The sequence below is a fragment of the Artemia sp. Qi Xiang Cuo genome, chromosome 14 (genome assembly GCF_049724085.1).
Source record: "Artemia sp. Qi Xiang Cuo chromosome 14, ASM4972408v1, whole genome shotgun sequence".
Classification (NCBI taxonomy): domain Eukaryota; kingdom Metazoa; phylum Arthropoda; class Branchiopoda; order Anostraca; family Artemiidae; genus Artemia; species Artemia sp. Qi Xiang Cuo.
Genome location: NC_142807.1, coordinates 38878458 through 38904933, shown reverse-complemented (window position 1 = coordinate 38904933; position 26476 = coordinate 38878458). Strand labels below are relative to the sequence as shown.

The following is a 26476-nucleotide window of genomic DNA, read 5'->3' as shown; positions in this document are numbered from 1 at the left end:
CTAGTTTGTTTGAAGAAAATCCCCCCTCCTAATACTAAACGTTGAAAATGTGTATATTTAGTCAAACATCGAAGCATTGATCTGAGCTATGATTCTTTTTCAGTTATCCAATAAATAAAAACATGTTTTTAGCCGTGTCCTTTTGAATCTGTGAAATCTTTGGAAACTAAACTGCTAATGAGCAGGAAATGCTTTAAAAAGGGTCAGAGCTAATTATATGCCTCGCACCGGAGAGCCTTGTGTCAAAACAGAACGGTATTTACATTAAAAATTGACAGAAGTCAGTAGACACTAAATCACAATAGAGAAAAGTCAAACTTTAACGAAAAGAAAATTATTTCTTTTTGCGAGAATTTGATTGTAAAACAATGGGGGATGGGGTTAGGTTTTGAGTGTAAAAGAATATATTTTATGTTTTCCTAGTGAGTATAAAGATTGTAAAGTGTTGTTTGTATTGTTTGTGGGGGGGGGAGGGTTTACTCGAAGATAGGAGAGGGTGACCACGGAAAACAATTTTATTTTGAAAATAAAAATAATGAAAACAGAACTTACATTGCTAATTGCGGCTGCCAAGACTTCTAAAGAGTTAAATTTATCCATTGTTGTTTACACAGCGTCAAAATACTTTCTGATAATTGAATCACATTGCATGCCCGTTATATAAAAAATCTCAAGGGTGAATTGTTATGTAACGGGGAAACTATATGTAAGCAGGTCTCTGATTGGCTGAGAAGGAGGATGTAACCGACTCGCTGATTGGCTGAGAAGGAAACACGTGATCTAACTGTTTCCGGGAGAGTCATAACATTGGTGAGAGCAACAACAACAAATACTCTTTCTGGACACCATGACATTCGCCTCGTGCATGTACATGACCAAAACAACAACAAATACTATTTCTGGATCATAACATTCGCTGAGAGCGTGCACTTACAACAACAACAACAAATAAATCGACCTTGACATTCGCTGAGAGCATGTACATGACCAAAACAACAACAAATACTATTTCTGGATCATAACATTCGCTGAGAGCGTGCACTTACAACAACAACAACAAATAAATCGACCTTGACATTCGCTGAGAGCGTGCACTTACAACAACAACAACATCGACCTTGGAAAAAGAGGTCATTGACCCCATTACGTAATCATTCTCCCTAGGGAGGCTATGCCCTTATTTGGTACCCCGTCAGTATTCTATGCCCATATAAGGAGCCCCGTTTGTATCAATAGGGTCATCTCTACTAACGTCCACCCTCTTAAGCGGTCAGAAATACATATTGAAATGTGTTTCTAGGTTGTTATGTTACCATTTACAAAATTTACTGCGAAATAAAGGAGGAAAAAAGGTACTTTTAGTTCAAAGTAACCCCGTTTAATGCCCTTTTTAATAGTCGAAAGTGATTGGAGGGCAACTAGTTCCCCTCCCGCGCCCACCCTCCTATTTGCCCATTTTGTCTAAAAACAAAATGTTGCCATAATATTAAATCAAATGCACCTTATTAATGCTAATTACCAATAAGGCATCTCAGCCATCCCAAGAACGACTGAGGGTATTATGTTCTAACTTTCGGGGCTACTTCTGCTCTTAAAATTTAACCAATTCAAAAGTGTATCCAAACTATCAAATAAAGTAAACAGATTTTTTTGCGAATGGTATCAATTTTTCTCTTTCAGGTCAACTAGAGGAGGTATGAAACTAAATTAAATACTACTATTTGCGTCCAGATTTTTAAAAGGCTGTAAGCTGTTAAGAATGATGGGAAAATTTTCTTCAGCATACAAATAACGGGCCAAACTATTAAGTCTTAAAAAAAGAAAAGATTTAAAGTATTTTTTTATTTTTCCCTAAAAAGACTATGTCAGTATAAAACGAACAGAAATTAAAAAACTTTTTCCACAAAATTAGTTTTTCAAAGAAAAGTAAAGAATTCCATTAAAACAAAAATGAGCAAAAATAAAATCAAATAATCTACCAAGCGTGAAACTACCACAAATCAGCATCGATAAATAAATGAAGCCCAAAACGAACAAAAATTACAATAAATAATCGGGTCAAACCGAGACCACAAAGACTTATTTTATGGAAGAAGTTTTTTTGATTAATGAAAAAAGGAAGAAATTAGTGAGAAGGGTCTTCAAATCGGCCCTAGTAGTTTGATTATCACCTGAGTTTTCAGTTTAAATTGGGAATGGTTGGAAAGTATTAAAAGAAGTATGGTGAAGCTAGTAGAAAGGGAGGTGCTACTCCGAACCCTCACCCCTGCTGCCACCTACAACTTTTTTGAACACCATATATTGGCACGAGAACCACGTGGTTTATGGTTTTTTGTCAATGAGAATTTGAAAAACAGGAATTTTGTCAAATTTATGTATGTTTTATTGGATGGTTATGTGTGTTGGTCGATTTATTTGATGTTTTTCATGGATGTTTAATGGTTTTTGTCAGTGAGAATTTGAAAAACAGGAATTTTGTCACATTTATGTATGTTTTATTGGATGGTTATGTGTGTTGGTTGATTTATTTGATGTTTTTCGTGGATGTCAACATCAAATTATGGATGTTTTATGGTTTTTGTCAGTGAGAATTTGAAAAACTGGGTGACAAGACCAGGTGGTTTTTGTTTTTCTCACTTATAATGAAAAAACTGTAATTTTATCACTTTTAAAAACAGTACCTTTCAACCATTCAAAACAAAACCCCCCGTGGTCCTGTCACGAGTAGCACCTGTGAACTTGATTTACATAAAGTTCGCTGAGAGCGTGCACTTACAACAACAACAACATCAACCTTGGAACACCTGTGCTGTCGACCTCAATTCACCTATCGTGAATCAATAATTCCCCTTAGAAACAACAAATTAATTTCCTCTTTCTTGACAGATCAATCAATCAATGACATCATGTGTCAGACTTTAAAAATTTTCGCCTAGAAACATTTCTCCAGGAATAGATCCAAATCATTAATGTCTTTGCCTCGGGAACAGTTCTACTGGTCGAACTCCAAAGGATATTAATAACCAAAGGACATAGAAACAATTAGGCAAGAAACATCTTAGCGATGAATTGTTTTAGCGCGCGAAAAGGTTTCATAGTAATTTGAAATGCGTTAGCGCAGAGATGCCAATAACAAAGGAACACGCTGAATTTGCGTTTAGGGATTATTTGGGCGAAACCGTTTTAGACAGGTTATGGAACTATTTCGGCAAAACAGATAGAGACATTTTAAAAGAAGATTTTTGAAGAGATTTTAGAAGAGAATTTAATGGTGAAACTCTGTGGTCGTTATAATACGCAAGTTTCATTTGAACAGTGTTGTGAGGTCCTCTAACCCAACCCCAAAGGGTTCCAATCCTCCTACCCCAACCCCGAAGGAAGCCCCCGGTCCTCAAAGGCCCCCCAAGCTCTCAAAGGCCCTCCACCGGTCCCCAAATGTCCCCCAGGCCCCCAACTGCCCCCCCGGACACTCAAAGGCCCCCCAAGCTCCCAAAGGGCCACCGAAGCCCCAAAGGCCCACCCAGACCCCCAAATGCCATCCCCGGGCCCCCCAAAGGCCCATCGAGCTCCCAAAGAACTAGCGGGGTCCCAAATGCCCTCCACCAGTCCCCAAATGTCCACCAGGCACCCAAAGGCCCTCCCTGTGCCCCAAAGGCCCTCCCTGTGCCCCAAAGACCCTCCCCCGGCCCCCCAAGGTACCCCGGACCCGAGAAGCGCCGCCGGGATGCGCCGGGGGCCCGGAAAGCGCCGCAGGATGTGCCGCAGGGATACGCTGCGGGTCAGGAAAGCGCCGCAGGGGATGCACCGCAGGGAGGCACCGCAGGAAAGCGACGCAGGATGCGCCGCAGGGATGCGCCGCAAAAAAAAAGTAAACTAAAAAGTAAAAATTTCGAAATGTTATCCCCCAAACGCCCTCCTCAGACCCCCAAAGGTCCTCCCCTGGTCCTCAAAGCTCCCCCGGGCACCCAAAGGACCACCCGGCCCTCAAGTGCCCCCGGATCCCCAAAGGTCCTCCCCGGGCCCCCAAGAGTCCCCTCTCCATTTTTTTAATGCTTTTTTATGGCTTTATTATATCTTTTCAGAACAAGTTCCAGAACCTATTTTCCAGATCCACTTTTCAGAACAACTTCAGAGTAAGTTACTTTCTTAATGTCCCTCCTAAACCCATTTTCTAACTTGAAGTACTTATCTTTTTCACCCACAACTATACTTTACAGCTTTTGGATACCTCAACACCAAGAAATATTTTTAAAAAGTCATTTCAGAGCAAGTTACTTTCTTGATGTCTCTCCTAAACCTATTTTCCAACTTGAAGTACTTATCTTTTTCAAACACAACTATATTTTATAGCTTTTTGGTTACCTCAACACCAAGAAATACTTTTCAAAGACCATTTCAGAGCAAGTTACTTTCTTAATTTCGCTCCTAAATCCATTTTCTAACTTGAAGTACTTATCTTTTTTCACCCACAACTATACTTTACAGGTTTTTGGATACCTCAACACCAAGAAATACTTTTCAAAGACCATTTCAGAGCAAGTTACTTTCTTAATGTCCATCCTAAACCCATTTTCCAACTTGAAGTACTTATCTTTTTCACCCGAAACTATACTTTACATCTTTTTGGTTACCTTAACACCAAGAAATACTTTTCAAAGATCATTTCAGAGCAAGTTGCTTTCTTAATGTCCCTTCTAAACCCATTTTCCAACTTGAAGTACTTATATTTTTCACTCGCAACTATACTTTACAGCTTTTTTGGATACCTCAACACCAAGAAATACTTTTCAAGGACCATTTCAGAGCAAGTTACTTTCCTAATGTCCCTTCTAAACCTATTTTCCAACTTGAAGTACTTATCTTTTTCAACCGCAACTATACCTTACAGCTTTTTGGATACCTCAAAACCAAGAAATACTTTTCAGACCATTTCAGAGCAAGTTACTTTCTTAATTTCCCTCCTAAACCAAGTGTCCAACTTGAATTACTTATTTTTTTCATCACATCGATACATTACAGATTTTTGGATACCTCAAAACCAAGAAATACTTTTCATAGACCATTTCAGAGCAAATTACTTTCTTAATTTCCCTCCTAAAAACATCTTCCAAAATGGAGTACTTATATTTTTCAATCACATCTATACATTGCAGATTTATTTTTAACTAAACACCAAGAAATACTTTTCAAAGACAATTTCAGAGCAAGTTAATTTATTAATGTCCATAATAACTGCATTTTCCAACTTTTAGTAATTATATTTTTCACCAACAACTATACTTCACAGCTTTTTGGATGCCTCAACACCAAGAAATACTTTTCAAAGACCATTTCAGAGCAAGTTACTTTCTTAATTACACTCCTAAACCCATTTTGCAACTTGAAGTACTTATCTTTTTGATCACAACTATACCCTACAGCTTTTTGGTTACCTCAACACCAAGAAATACTTTTCAAAGACCATCTCAGAGAAAGTTACTTTCTTAATGTCACTCCTAAACCCATTTTGCAACTTGAAGTACTTATCTATTTCACCCGAAACTATACTCTACAGCATTTTGGATACCTCAACACCAAGAAATACTTTTCAAAGACCATTTCAGAGCAAGTTGCTTTCTTAATGTCCCTCCTAAACCCATTTTGCAACTTGAAGTAATTATCTTTTTCATCACAACTATACCTTACAGCTTTTTGGATACCTCAACACCAAGAAATACTTTTCAAGGATCTTTTCAGAGCAAGTTACTTTCTTAATGTCCCTCCTAAACCCATTTTCCAACTTGAATTACTTATCTTTGTCATCCACAACTATACTTTACAGCTGTTTGGTTACCTCAACACCAAGAAATACTTTTCAAAGACCATTTCAGAGCAAGTTACTTTCTTAATGTCACTCCTAAACCCATTTTCCAACTTGAAGTACTTATCTTTTTCACCCACAACTATACTTTACAGCTTTTTGGTTACCTCAACACCAAGAAATACTTTTCAAAGACCATTTCAGAGCAAGTTACTTTCTTAATCTCACTCCTAAACCCATTTTCCAACTTGAAATACTTATCTTTTTCACACACAACTATACTTTACAGCTTTTTGGTTACCTCAACACCAAGAACTACTTTTCAAAGACCATTTCAGAGCAAGTTACTTTCCTAAACTCCCTCCTAAACCCATTTTCCAACTTGAAGTACTTATCATTTTCAACCAAAACTATACTTTACAGCTTTTTTGGATACCTCAACACCAAGAAATACTTTTCAAAGAGTATTTCAGAGCAAGTTACTTTCTAAATGTCCCTCTTAAACCCATTTTGCACCTAGAAGTATTTATCTTTTTAATCCTCAACTGTAGTTTAAAGCTTTTTTGGATACCTCAGCACCAAGAAATACTTTTCAAAGACCATTTCAGAGAAAGTTAATTTCTTAATGTCTCTCATAAACACTTTTTAAACATTTATTAACTTATAATTTAAAAAACAAAAATATCAGAAATATTTTTTGATCCCTCACCAACAATAATTACTTTTAAAAAACCTTTCAGAGCACGTTACTTTCTTAATGTCCCTCCTAAACCCAGTTTCCAACTTGAAGTACTTATATTTTTCAACCGCAACTGTAGTTTACAACATTTTGGTTACCTCAACACTAAGAAATACTTTTCAAAGACCATTTCAGAGCAAGTTACTTTCTTAATGTCCATCCTAAACCCATTTTACAACTTGAAGTACTTATCTTTTTCGCTCACTTTCTCAATGGAAAAAGAAATTAGTTTTTAATCAATTTTATTTTTCCAAATAATATAAAAATTTTCCACTACGGTTCATATTTTTCTCAAGGGGATGAAAAAATTTAAAATAATGTTCCAAATTTTCTCAACAAAGTGAAGAAAAGTTTATGATCTCTTCTGAATTTTACCAAAGAACACGCTCCAATTCTAATTTCTCCAGAGAAAACATAAATCTTCCAATTCAGTTCTTTATTTCACAAGGACATAAAGAAATTTAAAGTTCAATTCTAATTTTTCGGTGGAAGATAGAAAAAGTAATACCAAACTTGTGAATATTTTCCTGGAATATGAAAAGTTCTTGTCCAATTTAAAATTTTCTCAACGAAATGAAGAAAAGTTCAAGTTATCTTCTGAACTTTACCAAAGAACACACTTCAATGCTAATCTCTCCAGAGAAAACAAAAATCTTCCACTTAAATTCTTAATTTCACAAAGACATAAAGAAATTTAAAGTTCAATTATAAATTTTTCGGTGGAAGATGGAAAAAGTAATACCATACTTGTGAATATTTTCCCGGAAGATAAAAAGTTCTAGTTCAATTTACAATTTCCTCAACGAAGTGAAGAAAAGGTCAAGTTCTCTTCTGAATTTTACTAAAGAACACAATTCAATTCTAATTTCACAAGAGAAAATAAAAATATTCCACTTAAGTTCTTTATTTCACATTGACATAAAGAAATTTAAAGTTCAATTCTAAATTTTTCGGCGGAAGATAGAAAAAGTAATACCATACTTGTGAATATTTTCATGGAAGATGAAAAGTTCTAGTTCAATTTACAATTTCCTCAACGAAGTTAAGAAAATCTCAAGTTCTCTTCTGAATTTTACTAAAGAACACAATTCAATTATAATGTCACCAAAGAAAATAAAAATCTTCCACTTAATTTCTTTATTTCACAATGACATAAAGAAATTTAAAGTTCATTTCTAAATTTTTCGGTGGAAGATAGAAAAAGTAATACCATACTTGTGAATATTTTCATGGAAGATGAAAAGTTCTACTTCAATTTTAAATTTTCTCAAAGAAGTGAAGAAAAGTTCAAGTTCTCTTCTGAACTTTACCAAAGAACACAATTCAATTCTAATTTCTCCAGAGAAAATAAAAATCTTCCACTTCAGTTCTTTTTTCACAAAGACATAAAGAAATTTAAAGTTCAATTCTAATTTTTGGTGGAAGATAGAAAAAGTAATACCATACTTGTGAATATTTTCCCGGAAGATAAAAAGTTCTAGTTCAATTTACAATTTCCTCAACGAAGTGTAGAAAAGGTCAAGTTCTCTTCTGAATTTTACTAAAGAACACAATTCAATTCTAATTTCTCCAGAGAAAACAACAATCTTCCAATTAAGTTCTTTATTTCACAAAGACATAAAGAAATTTAAAGTTCAATTCTAAGTTTTTCGGTGGAAGATAGAAAAAGTAATACTATACTTGTGAATATTTTACCGGAAGATAAAAAGTTCTAGTTCAATTTAAAATTTACTCAACGAAGTGAAGAAAAGTTCAAGTTCTCATCTGAATTTTACTAAAGAACACAATTCAATTCTAATTTCACCATAGAAAATAAAAATCTTCCACTTCACCTCTATATTTCAAAAGGACATAAAGAAATTTAAAGTTCAATTCTAAATTTATCCGTGGAAGATAGAAAAAGTAATACCATAATTGTGAATATTTTCACGGAAGATAAAATGTTCTATTTCAATTAAAATTTTATCAACATAGTGAAGAAAAGTTAAAGTTCTCTTCTGAACTTTACCAAAGAACACACTTAAATTCCAATTGCTCAATAGAAAATAAAAATATTCCACTTCAGTTTTAAGTTCCCCAAAGAAATAAAGAAATTTAAAGTTCTATTCTAAATTTTTAGCTGAAAGAAAGAAAAAGTAATAATATGATTGTGATTATTTTCCATGAAGATCAAGAGTTTCACTTTATTTATAATTTTTCTTAAATTTGGTTCTGATTTTTCTCAAAGAAATAAAAAATTTAAAGTTCTGTTCCAAATTTTTCATAGAAGATAGAAAAAGTTATACATTGATTGTGAATATCAACATGAAGATAAGGAACTCCACTTTAATTCAGAGTTTTCTCGAAGAAGTTCAAAATGTTCATGTTCTCTTCTGAATTTTCTTAAAGAATAGAAAAAAGTTAGCTCAATTCTGAATTTTACCCATGAAAATGAAAAAACATTCCACTTCAGTTCAAAATTTCTCAAAGACATAAAAATTTAATTTTAAGTTCTAAGCTTTTCTGTAGAAGATAGGAAAAGTTATAATATGATTGTGATTATTTTCCAGTGAAGATAAAAAGTTTCACTTTAATTCTAATTTTCTTAAATTCAGTTCCGATTTTTTGCAAAGATATTAAAAATTTAAATTGTTTAAGTTAGGTTAGGTTAACTTATCATGATCGCTCATGATAAGTTAACCTAACCTTTTCCGGCGAGTATGGTTAGGTTAGGCTAGATTAAGTTAGGTTAGGTTAAGTTAGGTTAGGTTAGCCCACGTACGCTTCACTTAGGTTAGCTTAGCTTAGGTGAGAGACAGGCAAAAAGTTAGGTGTATGATTAGGTTAGGTTAGGTTAGATTAAGTTAGGTTAGGTTAAGTTAGGTTAGGCTAGGTTAGCCTACGTACGCGCGCGTACGTAGGCTAACCTAGCCTAACCTAACTAACCTAACCTAACTTAATCTAACCTAACCTAACCTAATCATACACCTAACTTTTGCCTGTCTCTCACCTAAGCTAAGCTAACCTAAGTGAAGCGTCCGTGGGCTAACCTAACCTAACTTAACCTAACTTAATCTAGCCTAACGTAACCATACTCGCCGGAAAAGGTTAGGTTAACTTATCGTGAGCGCTCATGATAAGTTAAACTAACCAAAATAAAACAATTTAAAATTTTAATATATTTTCAAAAAATAGGAAATGAATTTAAGAAAATTAGAATTAAAGTGAAACTTTTTATCTTCACTGGAAAATAATCACAATCATAGTATAACTTTTCCTATCTTCTACAGAAAAGTTTAGAACTGAAATTTAAATTTTTATGTCTTTGAGAAATTTTGAATTGAAGTGGAAGGTTTTTCATTTTCATGGGTAAAATTCAGAATTGAGCTAACTTTTTCTCTTCTTTAAGAAAATTCAGAAGAGAACTTGAACATTTTGCACTTCTTCGAGAAAACTCTGAATTAAAGTGGAGTTCCATATCTTCATGTTGAATATTCACAATCAATGTATAACTTTTTCTATCTTCTATGAAAAATTTGGAACAGAACTTTAAATTTTTTATTTCTTTGAGAAAAATCAGAACAAAATTTAAGAAAAATTATAAATAAATTAAAAATTTTGATCTTCATGGAAAATAATCACAATCATAGTATTACTTTTTCTATCTTTCATCTAAAAATTTAGAATAGAACTTTAAATTTCTTTATTTCTTTGGGGAACTTAAAACTGAAGTTGAATATTTTTATTTTCTCTGGAGAAATTAGAATTGAAGTGTGATCTTTGGTAAAGTTCAGAAGAGAACTTGAACTTTTATTCACTATGTCGAGAAAATTTTAATTGAACTAGAACTTTTTATCTTCCGTGAAAATATTCACAAGTATGGTATTACTTTTTCTATCTTCCATGGATAAATTTAGAATTGAACTTTAAATTTCTTTATGTCCTTGTGAAATAAAGAGGTGAAGTGGAAGATTTTTATTTTCTCTGGTGAAATTAGAATTGAATTGTGTTCTTTAGTAAAATTCAGATGAGAACTTGAACTTTTTCTTCACTTCTTTGAGTAAATTTTAAGTTGAACTAGAACGTTTTATCTTCCGGTAAAATATTCACAAGTATAGTATTACTTTTTCTATCTTCCACCAAAAAACTTAGAATTGAACTTTAAATTTCTTTATGTCATTGTGAAATAAAGAACTTAATTGGAATATTTTTGTTTTCTCTGGAGAAATTAGAATTGAATTGTGTTCTTTAGTAAAATTCAGAAGAGAACTTGACCTTTTCTTCACTTCGTTGAGGAAATTGTAAATTGAACTAGAACTTTTTATCTTCCGGGAAAATATTCACAAGTATGGTATTACTTTTTCTATCTTCCACCAAAAATTAGAATTGAACTTTAAATTTCTTTATGTCTTTGTGAAAAAAAGAACTGAAGTGGAAGATTTTTATTTTCTCTGGAGAAATTAGAATTGAATTGTGTTCTTTGGTAAAGTTCAGAAGAGAACTTGAACTTTTCTTCACTTCTTTGAGAAAATTTAAAATTGAAGTAGAACTTTTCATCTTCCATGAAAATATTCACAAGTATGGTATTACTTTTTCTATCTTCCACCGAAAAATTTAGAAATGAACTTTAAATTTCTTTATGTCATTGTGAAATAAAGAACTTAAGTGGAAGATTTTTATTTTCTTTGGTGAAATTAGAATTGAATTGTGTTCTTTAGTAAAATTCAGAAGAGAACTTGAACTTTTCTTCACCTCGTTGAGGAAATTGTAAATTGAACTAGAACTTTTTATCTTCCATGAAAATATTCACAAGTATGGTATTACTTTTTCTATCTTCCGCCGAAAAATTTAGAATTGAACTCTAAATTTCTTTATGTCAATGTGAAATAAAGAACTTAAGTGGAAGATTTTTATTTTCTCTGGTGAAATTAGAATTGTATTGTGTTCTTTAGTAAAATTCAGAAGAGAACTTGACCTTTTCTTCACTTCGTTGAGGAAATTGTAAATTGAACTAGAACTTTTTATCTTCCGGGAAAATATTCACAAGTATGGTATTACTTTTTCCATCTTCCACCGAAAAATTTAAATTGAACTTTAAATTTCTTTATGTCTTTGTGAAATTAAGAATTTAAGTGGAAGATTTTTGTTTTCTCTGGAGAAATTAGCATTGAAGTGTGTTCTTTGGTAAAGTTCAGAAGAGAACTTGAACTTTTCTTCACTTCGTTGAGAAAATTTTAAATCGGACAAGAACTTTTCATCTTCCATGAAAATATTCACAAGTTTGTTATTACTTTTTCTATCTTCCACCGAAAAATTAGAATTGAACTTTAAATTTCTTTATGTCTTTGTGAAATAAAGAACTGAATTGGAAGATTTTTGTTTTCTCTGGAGAAATTAGAATTGGAGCGTGTTCTTTGGTAAAATTCAGAAGAGATCATAAACTTTTCTTCACTTTGTTGAGAAAATTTGGAACATTATTTTAAATTTTTTCATCCCTTTGAGAAAAATGTGAACCGAAGTGGAAAATTTTTATATTATTTGGAAAAATAGAATTGATTAAAAACTAATTTCTTTTTCCATTGAGAAAGTGGGTGAAAAAGATAAATACTTCAAGTTGTAAAATGGGTTTAGGATGGACATTAAGAAAGTAACTTGCTCTGAAATGGTCTTTGAAAAGTATTTCTTAGTGTTGAGGTAACAGAAATGCTGTAAAGTACAGTTGCGGATGAAAAAAATAAGTACTTCAAGTCGGAAAATGGGTTTAGGAGGGACATTAAGAAAGTAACTTGCCCTGAATGGTTTTTGAAAAGTATTTCTTGGTGTTGAGGTATCCAAAAAGCTGTATGATCTGGTTGTGGTGAAAAAGATAAGTACTTCAAATTTTAAAATGGGTTTAGGAGGGAAATTAAGAAATTAACGTTATATGAAATTGTCTTTTAAAAGTATTTATTGGTGTTGAGTTATCAAAAAAGATGTAATGTATAGTTGTGGGTGAAAAAGATAAGAACTTCAAGTTGCACAATGGGTTTAGGAGGGACATTAAGAAAGTAACTTGCTCTGAAATGGTCTTTGAAAATTATTTCTTGGTGTTGAGGTATCGAAAAAGCTGCAAAGTATTGTTTTGGGTGAAAAAGATAAGTACTTCAAGTTGGAAAATTGGTTTAAGAGGGACATTAAGAAAGTAACTTGCTCTGAAATGGTCTTTGAAAAGTATTTCTTGGTGTTGAGGTAACCAAAAAGCTGTAAACTATAGTTGTGGTGAAAAAGATAAGTACTTCAAGTTGCAAAATAGGTTTAGGAGGGACATTAGGAAAGTAACTTGCTCTGAAATGGTCTTTGAAAAGTATTTCTTGGTGTTGAGGTAACCAAAAAGCTGTAAAGTATAGTTGTGTGTGAAAAAGATAAGTATTTCAAGTTGGAAAATGGGTTTAGGAGTGAGATTAAGAAAGTAACTTGCTCTGAAATGGTCTTTGAAAAGTATTTCTTGGTGTTGAGGTAACCAAAAAGCTGTAAAGTATAGTTGTGAGTGAAAAAGATAAGTAATTCAAGTTGGAAACTTGGTTTAGGAGGGACATTAAGAAAGTAACTGACTCTGAAATGGTCTTTGAAAAGTATTTCTTGGTTTTGAGGTATCCAAAAAGCTGTAAGGTATAGTTGTGATAAAAAAGATAAGTAATTCAAGTTGGAAAATGGGTTTTTGAGGGACATTAAGAAAGTAACTTGCTCTGAAATTGTCATTGAAAAGTATTTCTTGGTGTTGAGGTATCCAAAATGCTGTAAAGTATAGTTTCGGGTGAAATAGATAAGTACTTCAAGTTGCAAAATGGGTTTAGGAGGGATATTAAGAAAGTAACTTTCTCTGAGATGGTCTTTGAAAAGTATTTCTTGGTTTTGAGGTAACCAAAAAGCTGTAGGGTATAGTTGTGATCAAAAAGATAAGTACTTCAAGTTGGAAAATGGGTTTAGGAGTGAAATTAAGAAAGTAACTTGCTCTGAAATGGTCTTTGAAAAGTATTTTTTGGTGTTGAGGCATCCAAAAAGCTGTAAAGTATAGTTGTGGGTTAAAAAGATAAGTACTTCAAGTTGGAAAATGGGTTTAGGAGGGAAATTAAGAAAGTAACTTTCTCTGAAATGATCTTTGAAATGTATTTCTTGGTGTTTATGGATCCCAAAAGGTTTAACGTAAAGTTGTGGGTGAAAAAGATAATTAATTCAATTTGAAAAATGAGTTTAGGAGGGACATTAAGAAAGTAAATTGTTCTGAAATTGTCTTTGAAAAGTATTTCTTGGTGTTGAGGTATCCAAAAAGCTGTAAAGTATTGTTGTGATGAAAAAGATAAGTACTTCAAGTTGGAAACTTGGGTTAGGAGGGACATTAAGAAAGTAACTTGCTCTGAAATGGTATTTGAAAAGTATTTCTTGGTTTTGAGGTATCCAAAAAGCTGTAAGGTATAGTTGCGGTTGAAAAAGATAAGTAGTTCAAGTTGGAAAATGGGTTTAGAAGGGACATTAGGAAAGCAACTTGCTCTGAAATGGTCCTTGAAAAGTATTTCTTGGTGTTGAGGTATCCAAAAAAGCTGTAAAGTATAGTTGCGAGTGAAAAAGATAAGTACTTCAAGTTGAAAAATGGGTTTAGAAGGGACATTAGGAAAGCAACTTGCTCTGAAATGATCTTTGAAAAGTATTTCTTGGTGTTAAGGTAACCAAAAAGGTGTAAAGTATAGTTTCGGGTGAAAAAGATAAGTACTTCAAGTTGGAAAATGGGTTTAGGATGGACATTAAGAAAGTAACTTGCTCTGAAATGATCTTTGAAAAGTATTTCTTGGTTTTGAGGTATCCCAAAAGCTGTAAAGTATAGTTTCGAGTGAAAAAGATAAGTGCTTCAAAATGGAAAATGGATTTAGGAGTGACATTAAGAAAGTAACTTGCTCTGAAATGGTCTTTGAAAAGTATTTCTTGGTGTTGAGGTATCCAAAAAGCTGTAGAGTATAGTTGAGGGTGAAAAAGATAAGTTCTTCAAGTTGCAAAATGGTTTTAGGAGTGACATTAAGAAAGTAACTTGCTCTGAAATGACTTTTGAAAAATATTTCTTGGTGTTGAGGTATCCAAAAGCTGTAGAGTATAGTTGTGGGTGAAAAAGATAAGTACTTCAAGTTAGAAAATGGGTTTAGGAGGGACATTAAGAAAGTAACTTACTCTGGAGTTGTTCTGAAAAGTGGATCTGGAAAATAGGTTCTGGAACTTGTTCTGAAAAGATATAATAAAGCCATAAAAAAGCATTAAAAAAATGGAGAGGGGACTCTTTGGGGCCCGGGGAGGACCTTTGGGGATCCGGGGGCCCTTGAGGGCCGGGTGGTCCTTTGGGTGCCCGGGGGAGCTTTGAGGACCAGGGGAGGACCTTTGGGGGTCTGAGGAGGGCGTTTGGGGGATAACATTTCGAAATTTTTACTTTTTAGTTTACTTTTTTTTGCGGCGCATCCCTGCGGCGCATCCTGCGGCACTTTCCTGCGGGGCTCCCCTGCGGCGCATCCCCTGAGGCGCTGTCCTGACCCACGGCGCATCCCGGCGGCACATCCGGCGGTGCTTTCCTGGCCCACGGCGCCTCCCGGCGGCGCTTCTCTGGTCCGGGGGACCTTTGGGGGCCGGGGGTGGGCCTTTGGGGCACAGGGAGGGCCTTTGGGGCACAGGGAGGGCCTTTGGGTGCCTGGGGGACATTTGGGGACCGGTGGAGGGCCTTTGGGACCCCGCTGGTCCTTTGGGAGCTCGATGGGCCTTTGGGGGGCCCGGGGATGGCATTTGGGGGTCTGGGTGGGCCTTTGGGGCGCCGGTGGCCCTTTGGGAGCTTGGGGGGCCTTTGAGTGTCCGGGGGGGCAGTTGGGGGCCTGGGGGACATTTGGGGACCGGTGGAGGGCCTTTGAGAGCTTGGGGGGCCTTTGAGGACCGGGGGCTTCCTTCGGGGTTGGGGTAGGAGGATTGAAACCCTTTGGGGTTGGGTTAGAGGACCTCACAACACTGTTCAAATGAAACTTGCGTATTATAACGACCACAGAGTTTCACCATTAAATTCTCTTCTAAAATCTCTTCAAAAATCTTCTTTTAAAATGTCTCTATCTGTTTCGCCGAAATAGTTCCATAACCTGTCTAAAACGGTTTCGCCCAAATAATCCCTAAACGCAAATTCAGCGTGTTCCTTCGTTATTGGCATCTCTGCGCTAACGCATTTCAAATTAATATGAAACCTTTTCGCGCGCTAAAACAATTCATCGCTAAGATGTTTCTTGCCTAATTGTTTCCATGTCCTTTGGTTATTAATATCCTTTGGAGTTCGACCAGTAGAACTGTTCCCGAGGCAAAGACATTAATGATTTGGATCTATTCCTGGAGAAATGTTTCTAGGCGAAAATTTTTAAAGTCTGACAGATGATGTCATTGATTGATTGATCTGTCAAGAAAGGGGAAATTAATTTGTTGTTTCTAAGGGGAATTATTGATTCACGATAGGTGAATTGAGGTCGACAGCACAGGTGTTCCAAGGTTGATGTTGTTGTTGTTGTAAGTGCACGCTCTCAGCGAACTTTATGTAAATCAAGTTCACAGGTGCTACTCGTGACAGGACCACGTGGTTTATGGTTTTCAAAGTGAGAATGTTCCTGTTTTTCCAAGTGAGAAAATTCCTGTTTTTCATTCTCAGTGAGAAAACCATAAACCACGTGGTCTTGTCACCCTGTTTTTCAAATTCTCACTGACAAAAACCATAAAACATCCATAATTTGATGTTGACATCCACGAAAAACATCAAATAAATCAACCAACACACATAACCATCCAAGAAAACATACATAAATGTGACAAAATTCCTGTTTTTCAAATTCTCATTGACAAAAACCATTAAACATCCATGAAAAACATCAAATAAATCGACCAACACACATAACCATCCAAGAAAACATACATAAATGTGACAAAATTCCTGTTTTTCAAATTCTCATTGACAAAAAACCATAAACCACGTGGTTCTCGTGCCAATATATGGTGTTAAAAAAAGTTGTAGGTGGCAGCAGGGGTGAGGGTTCGGAGTAGCACCTCCCTTTCTACTGAAGCTAGCGATTGTTCTTGCATTCTTTTTGTCAATTGAGGTTGTGGGAATATATAAGGATACGAAGTAAGAATGGGTAGGTACGCATGACAACGAGTACATTGGATAAATTTAATGAAGATCAGACAATAGGTTACAAAAATACACTGAATCTGATTGGCTCGATAAAAAAAAGGTCAAAATATTTTTTTCAGAGGAAATTGAGGTACAAAGGATTAAACCCGAATAAGCAGTACTACAGACGATTGATAAGAACAGGGAAACGTATATGGCTCGTTGTTTTTGCCCTGCTTGGCCTTGCAATCTACCTCGCAATTGGGAGTGTTTTCTTCATGTTCTCGGAAGGATGGAGTTACCTCGATTCCTTCTATTTTTGTTTCATTACTGTCACAACTATTGGTTTTGGTGACTACGTTCCTGGTAAGTTAACAGATTTTAGACTTGGACACTTATTTTTTGAAGATGAGGTGAGGAGTGCCAAACAAGCCGTTTACCAAGGAAAATTCTTATCGACCAAAATACCTAGGTACTTATGTATTATAGAAACCCACTTTAGAAGTTTGGTCTGATCTGTCTGCGTAAAACCGGTTTGTCTGTCTGCATTCGGGGACAATTAGCTTAGACACATTAAGATAAACTATGATAAAGTATATTTTAATTAAAAATTTAATATATAGAGTTTGTGTTTTGGTTTGGTATTTAATGTAACGCGTTCTGGGTGGCCTGGTCTCCATAATTCTTTGCTTTAGTTTCGATAATTTTGCTACTAAAGTATTATATTTTCATCTTATTTACGTATGTCTCATTAAGATTAACTTCACCGCTGGAGTGGTGTCGCGATAATACACAAGTACCTCGAAATCTTTTTAAATGTTGTTCTAGTCCCTTTCAGAAGAAGGAGAAAAAGATAAAATTATCATTTTTTGCGAAGTTTCCTTAGAAAAGGAAACATATTCAAGGTAAAGGGAAATTATTCAATTTGAAAACGTAGGGATCCGTAGAAAGTTTACTTTTCTGATTTTGTTAATTAAATACACTGAAACTTAGATAATTTGTGGTAAATACAAACTCCTTATAAACAGTTTTATGTAGTTTTTCCAGTAGATTTTCTTGGAAAAGCAGATGAAATTAGCCGTTTCAACTTGCTTTTTGACCAAATACTCAGTTACGCCTTTACAACTCATCTGCATATCACAAAAGGCATTTCATATCACTCACCTGCATATAACTAAAGGCATTATTATTGAGGTATCAATTCATGGTGACTTATTACTGAATTTAATCTATTGGTACACTATCAAAATGTGCTTTATTCGATAGTCATAAATTATTGGCATTTTAGTTAAATTATTTTTATTGCATAACAAAGTGCAGCTATTTTAATTTCGGTTTTTTGTCATAGTCAGTGGAGCAGCTTTGACTCAATAAAAACGATGTATCGCCCATGCAGCCCCCTCTCCTCATAGTATCATCATATGTGACGTATGGTAGTAGAAAACTAGACTGAGACTTACTGAATAAAACATTTTGAGTTTTGGTACCCTTGCATAGGTCAAATATTTTAGTAGATTAGTAGACATTTTGCACTTTGCTGAAATCACATTCATACAAGGATTTTAGATCAGTATGAGTGGAAATTCTAAGCTATACTTTTGATCTCATGCCCTTATGACGGCACAATGACATAGTCAAAAACTGTAGCACACAGCCATTTTAATCAGACTGGTTTGGAAGATCCAGCTAGGAACATAACGAATAGATGCCGATTTCAATAAAAATCGCTGTTTACGCTGAAGTTTTTTATTGTTTAAAAAAAATAGAGTTGTGAGAAAGTCAAACTTCAGCGTAAAGAGCAAGGCGTTGAGGAGGGGACAGCCCCTTTCATATACGGAATAATTTCTGTTCGTTTTAAGTTTTAATGTCGCTCCTTACTTTCAGTTAAAAAAACTTGTTTTTTTTATTTAGTTTTTGAACGTTTTTGAATAAATGCAGGTTTTGATTTTGGCTCACAGTACATGCATAATTAAAAAAAAAATTGATAATAATTGTACTTTTATCCGGTTAAATGGCTTTCTCGAGACTTGTTAAATTTTATTTACGAACGTTTTTATTAGTAATCAATATACGTAACTTACGAATTAACTTACGCCACGAACTTCTATATTCATAGACTTTTAATACGTATATTAGCGGGTTCGACCCCCAGTCATTACCTTGCTATTTAAGCTAAAGTTTGAATTTTGTTCCAATTCTTTAAAAATGATCGCTTAATCACAATGGCCGTTAATTAGAATAAATAGCTCTTATGAAAATACTAAAAAATCTTTGGCTTAAAGAGTGAGGTATTGACTAAGGGGTGAACTCAATCATATATATAATATTTTCTGTTCGTTTAAAGTTTTGATGTTGCTGCTGTTGCAGTTGAAAAACTTGATTTTTTATATTTAATTTCTTATCTTTTTTTTAAATAATGCTGGGAAGTCCGGCGTCCCCTTCATAGCAATGTCCCTTCCCCCATGAAAACTTCCTTCATGGAAAGATCCTCCTACATAACCCCCGACCCCAGGCACGTACGCAGGAATTTGTTTAGGGGGGGGCCAATTTGTTTCGGGGGGGGCCCAAATCCTTCAAACCCATTATTCTGTGAGAAAAATCAGAAAATTATGGGGAAATGAAAAAAATCGTGAGATTTCGGGCGGCAGGGGCCCAAATCCCTGCGTACGTCCCTGCGTACGTCCCTGCCCGACTCCCCCCTCACTACCAGGAAAAATCTCCCCTGAAAACGTCTGTACTATATACTTCCCAATAACCAATACTATATGTTAACATTGGGTAAAGTTCATAACTTTCAGCCCTCCTCCCGGGAACTTCGGGGATTAAGTCATCCTAAAAGATATACTTATATTCGAACATGCTTCGAAATATTTTCGAAGCATCTATATTCGAAATATTTTCGAACATGCTGAACAAAATGGCTATCTCAAAATTTTGATCAGGTAACTTTGGGAAAACAATGAGCGTGGGAGGGGGCCTAGTTGCCCTCCATTTTTTGGTCACTGAAAAAGGGCACTAGAACTTTTAATTTCTACTCCAATGAGCCCTCCCACGACGTTCTAGGACCACTGGGTCTATACGATCACCCGTGGGGAAAAAATAAATAAAATAAACACGCACCCGTGATCTTTCTTCTGGCAAAAAATGCAAAATTCCACGTTTTTATAGATAGGAGCTTCAAACCTCTATAGTAGGATTCTCTGATACGCGGAATATGGTGGTGTGATTTTCATTAAGGTTCTATAACTTTTAAGGGGGTGTCTCCCCCTTTTTTCGAAAATCAGCCAAATTTTCTCTGGCGCGTAACTTTTGATGGGTAGGATTAAACTTGATGAAACTTATATATTTGAAATCAGCATTAAAATCCGATTCTTTTGATGTATCTATTTGTATTAAAATACAATTTTTCTAGAGTTTCGGTTACCATTGAGCCGGGTCCCAATAACCAATAATATAGACCCTGAAGCCGCGCCGAAATGTCGGGGGCGCACCGCCTAAAAAAAAAACGGCGGCGCGCCGCCGATCTTGCATCAGCGCACTGACGCCGCGGCGTCACGAATACGCCACCGTTTTTTTTGTTTTTTTTCTCTCTTTTTTGGTTATCGATATCGACCTCCGGGCTTCAACCGTCATCCCGGCTAATCTGTGTCTTAAAAATAAATACTGTCATCTTGGGCTCGCCATGTATATCGGTTCATAGGAAGGAGAAGAAGAAATTTTTCTTGAAAAAAAAAATTCTACCTTCCACTTTAAAATTCTGTTCATTTTTCTTTGTGATTTTTCGGATGAAAAGAGGTAGGTAAAAGAACATTAGGCAATTCAGGATGTTGTCATAGGCAGCGCAATCGAGCTGTCTAAGTAAAGAACAATGTTGGCACAATGTATTATTTTTTTTTTTCCATACCAGGGCAATTCGAATCGAAGGAGTTGTCGTAGAAACTTCGAAAGGGGCTCACTTGATTGGAAATAGGAATGACTTGTGCCCTTTTTAATAGTCGAAAGTGATTGGAAAGCAACTAACACCCCTTCCACGCCCATCATTTGCCCAAACACATCCAATACAAATTTTTAGATAGCCATTTCGTTCAGAGTAACTGATTTCCAGAGAGAAATTATGTTTTTTGAGGAGGTTACTCCCCAACAACCCCTAGGGCAAGGGTTTTGTAGTTATGCCCTGGAGGTAAATAAGAACGATGTTGGCACAATGCATTATTTATTATTTTTTCCTTTAGACCAGGGCACTTCATATCGAAGAAGTTGTCATAGAAACTTCGAAAGGGGCTCATTCAATTAGAGATTGGAGTGGCGTGTGCCCTTTTTAATAGTCGAAAATAATTGGAAGGCAACTAACACCCCTTCCACGCCCACCATTTCCCAAAAAACATCCCAAAAAAATTTTGAAATGCCCATTGTGTTTACCACTGTAAGAAGTGCTGAAAATCATGTCTCAAAGAATGACAACCACCCTTACAGCCCTAAATGTAAGGGTTGTAATGTATGCCCTTGGGGCGTCTCCGTCGTTAAAGGAAAATGCTGCAGTACAAACTCAAAATGGGATCATTAGTTTGGAAATCAAAAAGCCTAGTGCCCTTTTTAATAATCGAAAGTGATTGGAAGGCTTGACATTTTTATAGTAGAGATCGATGTGGGTATAATATATCATTTTTTTTTGTTGTTGTTGTTTAGACCAGGGCAGTTCGTATCAAAGGAGTTGTCGTAGGAACCTCGAAAAGGGCTCATTCGATAGAAAATAGAAAGGGCTGATGCGCTTTTTAATAGTTGAAAGATAATTGGAGGGAAACTAATCCCCCTCCCTCGCCCACCCACCTAATTGCAGTCATGTTTAAAAAGTCAATATTTCCTTAATATTAAATCAAAATGCACTGTGTTTTTGCTAATTCCCAATAAGGCATCTCAGCAGTATCCCAAGAACAACTGAGGGTGTTATGTTCAAACTTTCAGGGCTTCTTTTGCTCTTAAAATTTGACCAAATCAAAATAGCGTAAGTGTATCCAAGTTATCAAAGAAAGTAAACAAATTTGTTTGCGAATGTTATCAAGTTTTCCATTTCAGGTTAACTAGAGGAGGTATGAAACTAAATTAAACACTACTATTTGTGTCCAGATTTTTATAAGGGAGACTATGTCAATATAAAGCGAACAGAAATTAATTAAAAAAACTGTTTCCAAAAAATGAGTTTCTTCAAAGAAAAGTAATGAACTCCCTTAAACCAAAAATTAGCAAAAATTAAGTCAAATAATCTACCAAGCGTAAAACTACCACAAATCAGTATCGATAAATAAATGAAACACAAAATGAACAGAACATACAATTAGTAACCGAATCAAACTGAAAACGAGCAGAAATTAACATTAGTTGGGCTCAAAACCCCGATGCCTTCCCAAGGCCAGAACATAATTTGCACTTTACTGACAAAAATACAAATGAATATGCATTGTCAGTTTAATGCACATATACTGATATTTAGTAATCAAAATGTTAATATTATTTGATTTATTAAAGTTGTAAAAGTATAAACATTTATATTTTTTCAGTAAAGTGAAAATTATGTTCTGGCCTTGGGAAGGCATAGGGATTTTGAGCCCAACTTATGTTAATTTCTGCTCGTTTTGAGTTTGACTCGGTTATTTATCGTAATTTCTGTTCGTTTTGGTTTTCATTTATTTATCGATGATGACTTGTGGTAGTTTCTCGCTTAGTATATTATCTAGAGCTAGTATATAAACATATGTATAGAAATGAATTACATTTTTTTTTTTTTTGCACAGTTAGCAGAGCACATTGATGTTGAAGTGGCCTTAAACTTTGACTTTAAATATTATAACTTGACCACTTCTTTCAAAAAAGAATTCCGGACGGTTATTTCGTGTCGATAAGAAAAGAGGGTCAAGGTACAGTTCAGTTCCTCCTGTACTGTAGGGCCCAGGAGCCCTATGGTGAAGGTGCAGGTTTGTTCTCCCTTATAAAACAACTTATTTCAGCAGATACAAAGAAGAAGCCCATTTGCGGCATTCTGTGGGACCCCAAGGTCCAATAATAGTATCAGATCCCGCGAGTGACAGTTTATGCTCGTCAAGTTCTGGCTGTACCGGCCACATGTACCCCAGCTAAAAGGCTTTTTAGCACGACAGGACTGATAGTGACTGCAAAAAGATCAATTGCTCCAGGCAGAGTGAACAAACTGACTTTTGTTACATCAGTTGTAACTGAAGTGATGTAACCGCTGATTTAAAATTGTTAGTGTTGTTAAGCCATGGTATCTGACTTTTATACAGTGTTTTTTCGATGTTGTTATTTGTTTGTTTTTTTCACTTCCTTTTTGTATGTATTTGATGAACAGGAGATGTTTGAACTTCAAACTTTGAAAGTTATACACACATTAGCCCAAATCATTAACAAGAAGGAAATGACTAAACACAGGATTTTATAGGAACAATTCGATGTTAAACATAAACACAACATAGGTTTGCCTGGGTCTAGTGGCTAAAAATGAGAATTCTACTTGGTCTGATCGACGGTGAACATAAACACTTTCCGCACGGCCCAACAAATTCCTGTTTTGTCATATTGTTCTTGTATGTTTTTACCAAACAATTTAAAAATCCTTACAAAAATCGAGGTTGAACGTGGTTGGTGATGTGTATTTTTTATTTTTTTTTTTAAATACAAAAATCGGGGGGCCGGGGCGCCCCGCCGGTCTAAAATCGGCGGTGTGCCGCCAAAAAAATTTCTGGCGGCGCGCTGCCGCCGATACTAAATCACACATTCGCTGCCGTCATTTCGGCGTGGCGCGGCTTTGGGGACTACAATACTATATGTTAACATTGGGTAAAGTTCATAACTTTCAGCCCTCCTCCTGGGGGTTTCGAGGGATTAAGTCATCCTAAAAGACATAGTTATAATATTTTCGACCATGCTGAACAAAATGGCTATCTCAAAAATTTGATCGGGTGACTTTGGGAAAAAAATAAGTGTGGAAGGGGGCCTAGTTGCCCTCCATTTTTTTGGTCACTTAAAAATGGCATTAGAACTTTTAATTTCCGTTCCAATGAGCCCTCCCACGATATTCTAGGACCAATGGGTCAATACGATTACCCCTGGGAAAAAGAAAAAAAAACAAAAAAACAAATAAACATACATCCGTGATCTTTCTTCTGGCAAAAAATGGAAAATTTCACATTTTTGTAGATATGAGCTTGGAAACTCTACAGTAGGGATCTCTAATACGCTGAATCTGATGGTGTGATTTTCATTAAGGTTCTATAACTTTTAGGGGGTCTTTCCCCCTTTTTTCGAAAATCAGCCAAATTTTCTCAGGCGCGTAACTTTTTATAGGTAAAATTAAACTTGATGAAACTTGTATATTTAAAATCTGATTCTTTTGATGTATCTATTGGTATCGAAATTCCGTTTTTTAGTTTCGGTTACCATTGAGCCGGGTCGCTCCTTACTTACAGTTCGTTACCACGAACTGTTTGACAGGGAACTAGGTGTTCTTTCAGTGAACAGTTCCAGATTAGGTTGACTGTGCAAAGAGAGAATTTTTGATCTAATATTTAACACCCATCCTAACAAATTTAGCTTAAACTGTCTAGCAGAGACTTAAAGAGACGTGGCGATTATTCACACAATGGAAGGAAATGACAGGTGGACAGTTGGAAGGAAACAAATCTTTAAATAGACTAGGGATATTTAAGCAAACACAAGCTTCTTATATCTGAAAGTGACAAAGAAAAAAATAAAAATAAAATGTGAATTTTTGACCAAGGTATAAGTCAGAAGTGGTTAAAAGTAGTTTAACATTACGTATCTTCTTTTATTTTTTATTTTTTTTTTTTTAATGTCAAACAGTTTAATCAGCCCACCAATTAAAGCTCACCAATTTTTTTAAGTAAAGAGATGACTAATCAAACCGTTCCTGGTGACTAACTTTAACAAATGAAGTCTATCATCCATCCATCCATCCTAGGGTGGAACTAAGGTAGATAGCCATAGAACTAAGGGATGATCGAGATTTTTGGTTTGACTCATGACGGACAATAGAGACTGGACTTGTATGCATTTATTAAGTTTAATGTTAACCATCAAATGCTACGAGCTTTAAAAAATTTTCCTTATTTTCAGAAAAGGAGGAAATTCCTCTAAAAATCAAGGAATTTTAATGAAAATCACACCAGCAGATTCAATACACCATCCCGGAGAAGAATTACTCTGGACAACTATACTTAACAACTCCATACGTAAAATTGAGTAGGCAAGAAAAAAGCAAGGCAAATAAAAGGAATTTTGTATAGAAATTTTGGCATATTCCCCAGTTTAAAATTTCCCCTGATAACTCCCCCGGGGAAACTTTCCTCCCCATAGAAAATTTTCCCGTGGGGAATCCCCCAGTATTAAATTACTGTAGAGGTTTCTGGCTTCCATCTGCAAAAAGGTGGATGGTTTTCTGCCAGAAAAAAAGATCACAGATGTGTTTTGTTTCTTTTTTTTTTAGAGGGGATGTTATCTTCTTATTTATTGCGCTAAATAAGGTTTAGCATAAAATATTTTAGAGTACTAAAATGACGATGAGTCCTTAATTTGAAGTCCTTAAAATTGCAGTGGATATCGTTTGTAACAAATGTTCATGTTCAACCAAAAATGTTTGCCATTATTCAAACACAAAAGGCAATTATTATCCTAGGTTTTTTTCAAAATCTTCGCTCTCTATTAGGATGTAGCAAGTGCTATAACCATGATGCTACCAAATCAAACAGTTCGTGGTAACGAACTGTAAATAAGGAGCGACCCGGCTCAATAGTAACCGAAACTCTAAAAAAAGGAAGTCTGGCACCAATAGATACATAAAAAGAATCAAATTTTTATGTTGATTTCAAATATATAAGTTTCATCAAGTTTAGTCAAACCCATCAAAAGTTACGCACCTGAGAAAATTTTATTTTCGAAAAAGGGGGAAATACCCCTTAAAAGTCATAGAATCTTAATGAAAATCACACCATCAGATTCAGTGTATCTGAGAGCCCTACTCTAGAGGTTTCTAGCTCCTATCTGCAAAAATGTGGATTTTTTTTTTTTGCCAGAAGAAAGATCACGGATGTGTGTTTATTTGTTTGCTTTTTCCCCAGGGGTGATCGTATCGACCCAGTGGTCCTAGAATATCGTGGGTTATTGGGAAGTATACACAGGTTTTTAGGGGGATTTTTTCTGGTACTGGGAGGGAGTGGATTGGGGGTTACGTGGGAGGATCTTTCCATGGAAGAAGTTTTCATGGGGTATGGACATTGCTATGAAGGGGCCTCCGGATTTTCCAGCATTATTTAAAAAAACGATCAGAAATTCAATAAAAAAAAAAAAAGTTTTCATCTGAACAACTTTTCAACTAAAAACTTTTCAACATCAAAACTTAAAACGAACAAAAACTATTACGTTTGTAATTGAGTTCGCCCCCTAGTCAATACCTCGCTCTTTACGCTAAAGTTTTTTTAATACTTTAATAAGAGTTATTTATTCTAATTAACGGCCTTTGTGATTAAGGGGTCATTCTTAAAGAACTGGAAAAAAATTCGAACTTTAGCGTAAAGAGCAAGATATTGACTAAGGGGGCGAACCCCCCTTTTATACGTAATAAAATTATACGAATATAGAAGTTCCTTACGTAAGTTAGTTCGTAAGTTACGTATAGTTATTACTAATAAAAACGTTAGTAAATAAAATTAAACAACTTTCTAGAAAGCCATTTAGCCTAAAAAAAGGTAAAATTAATTTACAAATTTCAGTTTAATTATTT

The 26476-nt window shown here is 35.2% G+C and overlaps 1 protein-coding gene across 1 annotated transcript in view; it reads left to right on the top strand.

The window, feature by feature from the left end:
• Positions 1 to 26476, top strand: part of LOC148944445 (TWiK family of potassium channels protein 7-like) — a 99878-nt gene that overhangs the window by 62093 nt on the left and 11309 nt on the right. The window contains exon 5 of the mRNA XM_089100099.1: positions 16809 to 17034. Coding sequence (XP_088956225.1) covers positions 16809 to 17034 — 226 coding nt within the window. The remainder of the gene's footprint in view (positions 1 to 16808; positions 17035 to 26476) is intronic.